The sequence below is a fragment of the Perognathus longimembris genome, chromosome 1 (genome assembly GCF_023159225.1).
Source record: "Perognathus longimembris pacificus isolate PPM17 chromosome 1, ASM2315922v1, whole genome shotgun sequence".
In the NCBI taxonomy this organism is placed as follows: domain Eukaryota; kingdom Metazoa; phylum Chordata; class Mammalia; order Rodentia; family Heteromyidae; genus Perognathus; species Perognathus longimembris.
The window spans coordinates 116,355,948-116,368,909 of record NC_063161.1 but is presented as its reverse complement, the minus strand read 5'-3'; the positions used below and the strand labels follow the sequence as shown (position 1 = coordinate 116,368,909).

At 38.7% G+C, this 12,962-nt stretch overlaps 1 protein-coding gene across 1 annotated transcript in view; it reads right to left on the bottom strand.

Moving 5' to 3' along the window:
* Window positions 1-12,962, bottom strand: part of Snapc3 (small nuclear RNA activating complex polypeptide 3) — a 31,937-nt gene that overhangs the window by 1,102 nt on the left and 17,873 nt on the right. The window contains exons 4-8 of the mRNA XM_048352493.1: window positions 11,997-12,101; window positions 9,097-9,246; window positions 7,025-7,107; window positions 4,891-5,055; window positions 1,600-1,707 (exon numbers count right to left, since the gene is read on the bottom strand). Of these exons, the coding sequence (XP_048208450.1) occupies window positions 1,600-1,707; window positions 4,891-5,055; window positions 7,025-7,107; window positions 9,097-9,246; window positions 11,997-12,101 (611 nt within the window). The remainder of the gene's footprint in view (window positions 1-1,599; window positions 1,708-4,890; window positions 5,056-7,024; window positions 7,108-9,096; window positions 9,247-11,996; window positions 12,102-12,962) is intronic.

The window sequence follows — 12,962 nt, the reverse complement described above, 5'->3', positions numbered from 1 at the left end:
TGTATCTCAACCATTTATCAGTTCTGAGCTCTGAGAGCCTTCCAATTTGAATGTAATGAATTTGAATTTGTAATGTAATTTGAAATGTAACCAATCATTGTAGACACTCATTGTAGTATTAAAAGGAACAATTCATAAATAAATCTGCATATCACTCTTGCTCAGGGTTAGTTTATTATACATGCTACCAAGGCAAGCACTAAATTGTTTTTAAACTGTTTTAAAATATAGTATTGGCTAATTTGAAAGCATGTGTCATAACTTAGAAATGATGATAAAACACTGCAATGGAGTGTTTATAAATGGGAATATGGGCAACATTACTCAACTGAGATGCCCAAGACAGTGACAGTAGACCAAATATCAGTTTCGTATTCTAGAATGTTTGCTTTTTAATACCCTTTCATTTTAATTTCAACTGATAACACGCTTTTCTTTTGGAGGAGGCAGTAATGAACTCAAAAGTTTCAGGCATGTGAAGCAGGTGCTTTACTGCTTCAGTGTTAGTTATTTTCAAGAGAGGATCTCACTTTATGCTCAGGCCAGCCTGAACTGCAATCATCCTACTTGTTTCCCCTCAATGTTGGGATAACAGGTACATGTCATCTCTCCAGCTCTTGATTGAGATGGAATCTCAAATTTTATGCCTTGGTTGGCTATGAACTGTGATCATCCCCCAGATCTCTGCCTGCCAATTAGCTAAGATTGTGATTGCTGTTTTCTATTTCTCCTTAACCCAAGGACAAATGAAAACACTAAATTATTTTCTATTGCTCTAAATAGTTTCAAAACTTTTCACACATCTACAGTAATAAATACTTAATATATAGGTATACAGGATCACATAAATACTACATTTAGGGCAGTATTGAGATTCAAACCCAGAGACTCTGCATGTTAAGTATTCTACCACAGAAACACACCCTTTAAAAAAAAATCTGAAGCAGGGTCTTAAGTTGCCTAAGGCTAGCCTTGCCTCAGCCAACCTCATTGGATGTGATAATACTATCTTTCCACGAAGAAAAGGCTGTATGGTGGAGATGGTTTTGGAAACTCTGGGCAAGAGACTGCCTAGGTATTGTTTCGATCCTGAAGTGTGTGTTTGTCTATCACTTAAAAGATGCTCCTGGGAGCCAGGCACCAGTTATTCATGCCTGCAGTCCTAGCTACTCAAGAAGCTGAGATCGGAGTGAGGATCGTGGTTTGAAGCCAACCCTGGCAAGAAAGTCTGTGAGACTCTTACCTCCAAGTAACAAAAAGCTAGAAGTGGAAAAAAGCTCAGGGACAGTGCCCAGACACTGAGTTTGTTCCAGCCCCAGGACTAGAACAGAAAGAAAGAAAAAGATGCTACTGGGGTAAAGCTCAGCTCAGTGGTAGGATATGGGTGGATCAGCATGTGGGAGACCCTGGGTTCAATCAGTATAAACAAAATGCTAATTTTAACCTAACAGACTAATGCTTATGCTTTCTCTATTAGATAAAGCTGTTTACAATCTTGAGGCAAAATTTCTTGAATACTAAATGGAAAACATGTTCAAGGTACTTAATTACTAAAAGTCAATATTCAGAGACCAAAAAAAAAAAATAGGTATCACTCACCTAGCTGTGTACATTTTACACACAAAACATTTTCTGGTCCACAGCCAGTGCTTTTTGATAAGAAGGGGATAAAGTTTCCTATCCAAGCAGTCATCATGATGCACAAGCCTTTCATTTGTGAGAAAACATGGAAAATATTTTATTACAGACCTTTTATGATATATTAAACATTAAGTATGTACACTTCAATACTAGGAACATAGATTCTATTTTCAAGTTTTAGTTACAAAAGATTTAACTAAACTGACTTGTTATTATACCAAGTTTGAACTGTTACACTAAATACTTTCTCCCAAGAATATTTTGGATTATGTAAAATATTTTCATGTGAGTTTGCAGATCCCTCATGCTAAAAAATATTGTTACCCTTCTGTATACAGCAGTTCTTCAATGTATTCCATCAGAGAATCCGTGCTTTAACACTCAGCACCTTTACTTGTGGAACATAGTTTGAGCTAGACTACTCAGTAATGTTTTTCCTAGCTTAAATGGTTATCAACTTGGCTCTTCTTTTTTTCCCTAACTATTACTGTTACTTCTGGTATAACATGAATTGGTGGGATTTTAGTTTTAGGTGTCACAATTATGAAACATTAAGTTTTGGGTTTGTTTTGTTTTTTGGTTATGGGGCTTGAACTCTGAGCCTGGGCTCTGTCTCTGAGCTCTTTTGCTCAAGGCCAGCAAATTACCACTTTGAGCCCAGTGCTACTTATAGTTTTTTGAGTAATTAATTGGAGATAAGAGTCTCAGGGGGAATTTTCTACCCAGAATGGCTTTGAACCATGATCCTCAGATCTCAATCTCCTAAGCAGCTAGGATTACAGATGTGAGCCACAGGTACCCAGCTGTAGCATTTAATTGTAAGAAACTATATAAAAAGCAATCCCTCTGTATTTCATTTATAATATCAATTAAAAAAATTAAAGACTATGTAAAAAGTGGGAATCAGTCTTCACTCTGTCACTAGCTGCACAGCTTCAGACAAATTCCTTAAATCATGATGTGCCAATATATATTAGCCTAAAGGTCTCTTGTTCTAACACTTTTTTTTTTTTGGAAGAAAATGTAGCAGTCACACTCAGGAAGCTACAAGAGAAGGACAAAGGAGTTCAAGAAGCCAGTCTAGTCTACAGATTAAGCCTTCCTGTCTTGCTATGTCACTTAACCATAAAAAATGACTAAACTGGGGCTGGGAATGTGGCTTAGCGGTTGGGTGCTTTCCTAGCATGCATGAAGCCCTGGGTTCGATTCCTTAGCACCGCATGCACAGAAAAAGCTGGAAGTGGAGCTGTGGCTCAAGAGTGCTAGCCTTGGGCAAAAAGAAGCCAAGGACAGTGCTCAAGCCCTGAGTCCAAGCACCAGGACTGGCAAAAAAAAATAAAATAAAACTTTCAATGGTAATATGGCATGGTAACGGCATTTAATAATTAAATCCACCTACCAGATAAAAATGACTTGTTTTAAGTCACCCATAAATATTTCTCAGCAAAGTCTGTTTTATCCTTAGAATGATACTGTTTATATAGCACTATGGCTCCTCTATAAGACACTTAAGGAAATTAAGACTATTACACTATAGTAGATCATCTTTTAAAGTTTTTTTTCTCTTGGTTTCAGCAACACTATGAATTCACATATACTGAATTGCTTATTCATTTGCTTATTCTATTTCTGAGCTACAATGCTAGCTCCTATCTTATGTTTGCCATGAGTCAAGCATACTCGAATATGAGAAAGGCAAGCAGAATAGCTCATATAAACTTTAATAACATAACCAAAGGCACAAATTGTGTAAAAATAAAAGTTTATATGAACATGAGGTTTATAAGCTCTGACTCTTACCTCACTATCCCTCCTCTTTCTTAAAGACCAATGTTTTCTAAGCCTCATATTAATTTTAAGGTTTAGCTACTCAACTTTCTTATAACTTGATTAAGTAATGTTTAAAATATGCAGTACTACTACTACTACTTAAGCCTATCTCTCTCTCTCCCTTTTTTTTTGCCAGTCCTGGGTTTTGGGACTTAGGGCCTGAGCACTGTCTCTGGCTTCTTTTTGCTCAAGGCTAGCACTCTACCTCTTAAGCCACAGAGCCTCTTCTGGCTTTTTCTATATATGTGGTGCTGGAGAATCGAACCCAGGGCTTCATGTATGCGAGGCAAGCACTCTACCACTAGGCCATATTCCCAGCCCAAGCCCATCTCTTTATTAGACATTTTTCTGGTTGGATATAACATAGTCACTAATTTGGTTGCCTATTCCTATTTCCTGACCGAACAGCAGACAACATACATTAAAGCATGGAGGGCTGGGTGCCATTATAATCATAGCTATTCTGGAGGCTGAGATCTGAAGATAGAAATTCAAAGCTAACTTAGGCAGAAAGTCCCCAAAACTTGAGCAAAAAAGCTAAATATAAGTAAGGTTGTGGGGTCTTAAGTTTAAGTCCCAGGACTGATGCGCACGCATACACTTACACAGGGAAACCCCCCATCACACAACCTCTTAAAAATATCCTAAGAGGAGCTGGGAATGTGGCTAAGCCCTGGGTTCGATTCCTAACTAACAGAAAAGGCTGGAAGTGGTGCTGTGGCTCAAGTGGTAGAGGGCCAGCCTTGAGCATAAAGAAGCCAGGGACAGTGCTCAGGCCTATAGTTTAAGTCTCAGGACTGGCACGCCCGCCCCCCCTCCCCCCCCCCAAAAAAAAAAAATCCTAAGAATATGTTGCAAATGACAAAGGACCATAATAGGATACAAAATAGATGTCTGCTACTACTGAAGTAGTAGCAGATGTTTAATATACACAGAGATACCTGTTAAAAATATTTAGACATTGCAGGGCTGGGAATATGGCTTAGGGCTAGAGTTCTTGCCTAGCATGCATGAAAGCCCTGGGTTCGATTCCTCAGCACCACATAAACAGAAAAAGCCAGAAGTGGTGCTGTGGCTCAAGTAGTAGAGGGCCAGCCTTAAGCATAAAGAAGCCAGGGACAGTGTCCAGGCCATGAGTTCAATCAAGCCCCAGGACTGGCAAAAAAAAAAAAAAAATTTGACATTTAACCTAACGATAATTTACTAATGGTAATGTATTTCTTATGGATTTTTCAAATATTAATTAACAATAAAACATACAAATGGATACAAAAAATCGATTATTCCTTAGCCGATATTTTTGCTGTTCCCAAGCCTCAAGACACAGTGGTGATCTACTTTATTTTCAAAAAACGATCTGTACTTTTATATTAAATAGATGACAAATGATAACAAAATGTTCCAAATGCTGGTACATACCTTATGTCTGTAATGACAATAACATGTTCACAGTCTCCCTGGTGACAGTACAAGTAAGGAAAGCCCAGTTTAATTTTCAGGTCGTTGAAGGTAAAATCTTCCATCCTAGCAGTCTGAAATTTTCCATATCCTCTATCATGGGATTCTGACCATTCAATGATAGTTCTGAGATGGAGAAAAAAGGCAAGGATGTCACATTGCTCCAAAAATGACTGAAAAGGGTTTGTGCCTACAGTATTTTACATTATCTAGCTCACCCAATAAATTGGAGAGCTGCCATCTTGACAGACCATAGTGGTTGGACATTCTGGGATTAAGAACAATGAATTTTCTTAATCTATCAAAATCATTCTCAAAGAGGGGGGTTCATGAGGTCAAAATTATCTTCAGAATTATACTGTCTGCCCTTTTCAATTCTTTTTTTTTTTTTTTTTTTTTGGGCCAGTCCTGGGCCTTGGACTCAGGGCCTGAGCACTGTCCCTGGCTTCTTCCTGCTCAAGGCTAGCACTCTGCCACTTGAGCCACAGCGCCGCTTCTGGCCATTTTCTGTATATGTGGTGCTGGGGAATCGAACCTAGGGCCTCGTGTATCCGAGGCAGGCACTCTTGCCGCTAGGCTATATCCCCAGCCCCCCTTTTCAATTCTTATCCACTCATAATTTTTTACAGGCTGTGTAGACTAATGCTACTCTTCTCATTTAATTTTAGACAATATATTTTTTACACATAGCTTACTAAGATTAGTATTTTCATATTCTTAGTTTCAATGTCTAATATGGTAAGTACTAATAACTACATAAGCTATTATATATAGCTCTTTAGCAGTGAATTAAAAATTCAAAGTTTAATTAAAAATTTAAAAAGCTGAGACCAAGTTTGAGAATGGTATTATAAATACAATATAATGAATTTGGATGCAGTGGTTCATGTCTGTAATCCCAACTACTTGAGAGGCAGAAACCAGAGGTACCGCAATATGTGGTCAGCTGGAGTAAAAGCTGGCAAGACCTTTAACCCTTTTCTCAATCCAGGCAAGGTGGCTTGTCCATACATTCCCAGCTAACAAGAGGATCACATCTGGAGATGCTCCAGGAAAAAGTGAGAGACCTTACCTAAGAAAGCTAAAAAGAGCTAAAGACAGAGAATCTGCCTAGTACCATGAGTCCCTGAGTTCAAACTCTGTATAGTGTAAAAAAAAAAAAAGGTGGGGGAAAGGGGAGCTAGATTATAAGCAATCAGAAAAAAACAAACATATGTACTCTGCTAGGCCATTACTAATAAACATGGTCTCATTAAAATGATACTAGGCTGGGTGCCAATGGCTCACGCATATCATTCTAGCTACTGGCAAGACTAGAATCTGAGGATTGAGGTTAAAGCAAGCCCATGCAGACAAATCCAAGAGACTCATCTCCAATCAACCAGTAAAAAGCTGGAAGATGTGGATCAAGTAGTAGAGCACCAGTTTTGAGTGAAAAAGCTACTAAGTAAGATCACAGGCTCCTGAGTTAAAGCCCCAGTACTAGCACAAATAAAAGGATACTAATAGCTAAGCACTGGTGGCTCACACCTGTAATCCTAGTTACTCAGAAGGCTGAGATCTGATGATCATGATTCAAAGCCTGCCCAAACAGTTAAGTTCATTAATCTCCAATTAATCACAAGCCAGAAGTAGAACTGTGGCTCAGTGGCAGAGCACTAGGCCTTGAGCACAAAAGCTCAGGGGTAACACCCAGACCCTGAGTTCAAGCCCCAGGACTAGCACACACAAAAAAATATTAAGAAAGATTCTAATATTTGTGTACTAAAGAAGTGTCATGTATGTACACATATCCATATTATATATCCTTATATAGATACAAACAGATCTCTGGTCATCCAGGGTAAGCAGCAGCATATACAGGACAAGTAGGGAAAGTACTATCAACTAGATAACCAAAGATTAATAAAATGCCTCAATGACATCTAACTTTTTTAGACACAATGTTCAATATGCTATATTCAATACCATTTTCAAGCTCAATACAAAATTTATAAATAACTTCTTAGCAAAGATCTTCAACAATTCAATAATAGGATTTATGGAGCTATCACTAATTTGAGAACTACAAACGGAAGATTTTTTGAAACTATACCTGCTCAAATCTCTGCATTCCGGGTATCTTTTATCATTGTAAAATGTCCCTTCAAAATAAAAGAAGGCTGACTTGTATAGGTCCTACAAAAAAAGAGATGGTATTGAAGGAAAGCCTACTCCTAATAATGATCAGAATGTTCAAAGTATTCTTTCAAAATTTATCATAAAATTGCCCTATTTTAATAGAATATGTTCAAGTCAAATTTACTTGAAATTTAATAGGACCCACTATATTGTCTTGAACAAAGGTATAAAGATATAATTTTTGTGGTTCTTTGCATTTTTATCCTATTACTATTTCAATCACTAAGTGTGAATTACTAAAGTATGATTTAAATGTATATATTTTCCTGAGATTCATGTAATTCAATCAGAAATTAAATAACTCCAATAAAATTATATGCAAGTTGGGCACGCGTGGCTTCTATAATCCTAGCTACTCAGGAGCCTGAGATCTGAGGATTGCAGATCATAGACAGCCCAGGCAGGAAAGTGTGAGACTCTTATCTTGAATTAGTCACCAGAAAACAAGAAGTGGTTCTGTGGCTCAAAGTGGTAGAGTGCTAACCTTGAGCAAAAGAGCTCAAGGACAGCTCCCAGGTCCTAAGTTCAAGCCCCACAACTGACAAAATCTAGAACACAACCAACAGACACACAACAAATAGCACTGAGACAATGCAACTGCACCATAATGCAATTGTATTATAAATGAATACATGTAAAGGTGCCAGAAACAGAAAGAGAATGGTTAAGAAAAATTGTGATCTTGGGGCTGGGAATATGGCCTAATTGTAGAGTGCTTGCCTCCTGTACATGAAGCCCTGGGTTCAAGTCCTCAGCACCACATATACAGAAAAGGCCAGAAGTGGCGCTGTGGCTCAAGTGGCAGAGTGCTAGCCTTGAGCAAAAAGAAGCCAGGGACAGTGCTCAGGCCCTGAGTTCAAGCCAGGTCTGGCAAAAAAACAAAACAAAACAAGCAAAAGAAAAGAAAAGAAAAAACTATGATCTTAACCTGGGTTTGGAAATGAGTAACTTCTAAGATGCATAGGGGAAGGAAAAAAAAAAGGTTTCCTATCTGACTACTCTGGCACAGAATATGGACCACAAATTCACTGTGGCTAAAGCAGAAGGGGCGTGTAGTATGGAATGTTAACTTGGAAATCACCATTATATGTCAGACTAAGAAGAAAAAATGCAGCTAACATTTATGTGGAATTATAAAGGAACCAGTAAGAAAGGAAATACTGTTGGTTCTTGTGCAAGTTCTATATTCATCCTTTGAGTATCTTTTCAAATATCTTTAGAAGAAACTGCTCTCTTCTGAAGTGGACCAATAAATCTGGGATCCTCTGCCAAGACTGTACCAGGAAGCAATCAGTTAAATCTTGCCCTCTGCTGAAATTTGGAAGGGTCAGGTCCTTCCACTTAGAATCACTTGTGAAAAGCAGTCAACCTACCATTTTGTTCCTTTCAAAGGAGTGCCCAAAGCTTTTCTGTTGCATGGAGAATGCCACACCAGGCAGTACCCACAAATACTGATTTTATGTTTTATATATCATATCCTTGTTTGGTTCTTGTCTTGGTACTGACAGGACCTTCTAGGCACAAGGAGAGGTGAAGAAGTGCTACTGAGACAAATGCAGACTCCTTTTTGCTGGAGGCAGATTTTCAAACAGGATAGAGTAAACAAACAGTAAAGTTAAAATCTACTGTAAGGCTACATACCTTAAACACAAAGCTCTAGGTTTAAACCCTAGCACACACACAAAAAGGGGGGTGGGGTTAGGAGGAGGAAAGAAAGGGAAAGGGAAGAGAGCAGGGAAAGAAAAGGGAAGACAGGACAAGGCAAAAGGCCACAGTGAGGACAAGTTGTATAACAATGGAAGACACCAACTGTCCAGATGAGTCCATAGAACTCTTAAGAAACAAATGAGATAAAGGGGAGGAAAGCTGCAATTGGGTGGAATCATGAGAAACACTCATAGGAACACTGATGAATCTGCTAGAGTAGCAACTAGTTCCATAGTTTATTATTATTACTCCCTTTATGAGGGTGGGGAAACACCTTACTTTGCTAATGTGCTCAGGAGCTTGGTCAGGCGTGTTGCTGAATTCTCCACCAATCTGGAGGTCACTGACACAGCAAATTGAATCTCTCAGTTCTGTGAGCTTTTGACTGCCCAATACCAGCATCGTCTGGAATGGCTTATGTTCTTTATGCTGAAAGTTAAACAGTAAATAGGGGTCCATTTACAGACAAAGCAGCTGAACCATAAATCCTGTCAAGACCAGATCTAAACAGTTACCAGCCTTCATAATATAAATTGTCCCCTGGGGCTGGGGTTTTAGCCCAGTGGTAGAACACTTGCCTAGCACATATGAGGCCTTGGGGTTTGATCCCCAGCAATGCAAAACAAAACAAATTGTCTTCAGAAACTGGTATGCTGTATTTATTTAGTTCTTATTTTTTGTTGTTCTTTTAGATTCTGATTCTCTATTTCACATCTAGTACAAGACTAAGAATGTTGTTAAGCTGAAAGTGTAGCTTGGTGGTAAAGGCTTTGCCTACTACATGCATAAGGCCCTGAGTCTAATCCCTAGCACAGGGGAAAAAGAAAAAAAAAGATATTTATAACTCATTTGCATTCCAGAATCCAGAATCTGAAACCACCTTCTTTAACTTTCACTTATAAACCTAATATTGCTCTAGGTACCCAATCAACCTAAGTGAACCAGGGGCTAGATAACAGAAATCATACTTGTTGCTCCAAAACCCAATGGAATATTCAAATCAGCCTTAAATTGTTTACCCTGTTCTTCTCCATGTTCCTGTAGAATACCCTAAAGAAGTTGTGGTCTATGACTTTTCCTCTGCTTTCTGCCATAGCACCAAGACTGGTGCTCACCCTGTGGCCTTATGTGGTACAGCATGCCTTCTCTTCTTACAAAGAAAATGATTAGTAAGCATCGTCCATTTGATAACATTAATCTGTATCATCACTCAGTTATCTCTACAGATTAAATTAAATCCCATAATTATCCGGCAACAGAACTTTTCTTGTTTAAGCTAAAGTTTATAATCAAATAACATCCTAAATAACATTAGGATTATGAGCCTTTAGAATATAACTTCACCTAGCAATACTGTCTTTTAAATTTTTCTGGAATTTACATCAGTGAAATCAGGCAATCCATATTCTGTCTTCAGGTTATAAAACCAAAAGGTTCAGGGCTGGGAATATAGCCTACTGCAAGAGTGCTTGCCTCATATATATGAAGCCCTGGGTTAAATCCCTCAGTACCACATATATATAGAAAAGGCCAGAAGTGGCGCTGTGGCTCAAGTGGTAGAGTGCTAGCCTTGAGCAAAAAGAAGCCAGGGACAGTGCTCAGGCCCTGAGTTCAAGGCCCAGGACTGGCAAAAAAAGAAAACAAAAAACCCAAAAGGTTGTTATTTGTGTTTTGGGATCTTAATCAAATAAGATAATCCCAGATGCTTCATCAATACTTTTTTGTAAGTATAATCTCTATAGAAATACTTCAATTAGATCTCTTAGGACACATCTATTTGGGGAAAAAATATACATGCTCTTATGCATGTGCAAGGCTGGATTAGATACCCAGTACTTGGGGGAGGGAGAAAGAAATACTTTGAGACTCCTAAGAAATTCTTTGTTAATTCTATGAATCTTCATCAAAGAATTGGTTTTAGTTAATTCAATAATTTTCCAAGTATTCTAATTGGTGAGCAAAGCTTATTCCTCTACCAGTGATCTGCTTTGCAAAAATCTTCAAGAATTCATAGCATTAGAATTACTGTGTAGGGCTGGGGATATAGCCTAGTGGCAAGAGTGCCTGCCTGGGATACACGAGGCCCTAGGTTCGATTCCCCAGCACCACATATACAGAAAACGGCCAGAAGCGGCGCTGTGGCTCAAGTGGCAGAGTGCTAGCCTTGAGCGGGAAGAAGCCAGGGACTGTGCTCAGGCCCTGAGTCCAAGGCCCAGGACTGGCCAAAAAAAGAAAAAAAAGAATTACTGTGTATTTATATATACTTTAATGCAGAAATTAGCTATCCATTTCAATACTAGACCTGTAGTTCTATTGGACTGAAAGATTGACATTTCACTTTCTTTTTTTTTTTCCAAGCAGCAAAGGGGCATTTATTTCCAGCTAGCTCGGTCCTTTGCGCACTCAGCACTCACTTTCTTTCTGATGTTAGAGAGAAATACCTTATTAAAACCAAGTACCACGCCTGGGAATATGGCCTAGTGACAAGAGTGCTTGCCTCATGTTATACATGAAGCCCTGGGTTTGATTCCTCAGCACCACATATATAGAAAACAGCCATAAGTGACACTGTGGCTCAAGTGGCAGAGTGCTAGCCTTTGGCAAAAAAGAAGCCAAGGACAATGCTCAGGCCCCAAGTTCAAAGCCCAGGACTGGAAAAAAAAAATTTTTTTTTAAATTAAAACCACCAAGTACCAGCTAGGTGTTAGTGCCTCATGCCTATAATTCTAGCTACTCAGGAGGATGAGAGCTAAGGATCATGGTTCAAAGTCAGTCTGGGCAGGAAAAATCTGTGCGACACTTATCTTCAGTTAAGCACTTGAAAACTGGAAAGTGGTGCTGTGGCTCAAACTGGTAGAGCACTAGCCTTGAGCAAAATCGCTCAAGGACAGCATTCAGGCCTCTAGTTCAAGCCCTAGGACAGACTGAAATGACAACAAAAAAATGTACCCAAGAATAAGGATTGTCAGTTCTAAAAATGTCAGATAGAGTATGCTTGCATTTATTTTGAACTCTTCAGTTCAAATAACTCTATGCCAAAATAATAAGGTATAAGAATGTAGCTCAGTGGTAAAGTGTTTGCCTAGCATGCTTGAGACCCTGGGTTCAATCCCCAACAAGAAAAGGGTAAGGAGAATTACTCACATTATCCATAAAACCCAAAAGGTTTTGCTACTGACCTTTTGAAATATAATAGGATATAAGATATTCACAGATAGGATAAGCTCTCCTTCTTCAATCAGGTCTGCTGGATTTTCAGGCTTTTTGCCTATTGCATGTGACTCCTAAAGAAAGAAAACAAAACTTTGAAATTAGATACTGTTAACTTAGATAAGAGGGAAAGTGAAATAAGGGCTGTTATTGACAGCCTGAGTCAGCTCTGGGTTTGATGCCTAATTATACTTCAGGAAAATTGTTAATAAAGCTAATTTGTACAGAACTGTTGAGGGGAATGTGTACATAAAGAATATTTGGTATATCTGCCAGGCACCTGTAATCCTAGCTACTCAGGAGGCTGAGATATGAGGATTGAAGCTCAAAGCCAGCCTGGGAAAGAAAATCCCAAATCTATAAACCACCAGAAAACTGGAAGTGGCGCTGTCACTCAAAGTGGTAGAGCACTAGCCTTGAGCTGAAGAGCTCAGGGACAGCGCCCAAGCCCAGAGTTCAAGCCTCACAACTAACAAAAAAAAGTTGGTACTATATACTTACCAACAATAAAATAGGATACCAAGTACTACTGGTATAACATTGGTATTTCCAGCTATTAATACTTTTTAACATATTATGTAACATTCTATTTGGACAGATAAAGCACAGAGGTTCAGCAACTTACCCTGTTAGACCAGAGAGTTGGACTCTAACCACATCATTAGCACATCTTTAACATGTCCTTAGTTACTATAAAATAAGAGTTGCTAGGGTAGAATGGTTAAGAAATAAAGCTGCATTGAGAGAGAGTGATAGAAGGGATTAAGTTGATTGGGATACACTGCATACATGTGTAGAAATGTCACAATGAAATCTCCCCTTGTACAACTAATGTATGATACTGAAAGGAGGGCAGGGGATGCAGGGAAGGGAAAGAGAAAGGTATATAAGCAAACAGTTATATGAAAACCAACTACATCTCCCAATTCCTCAGC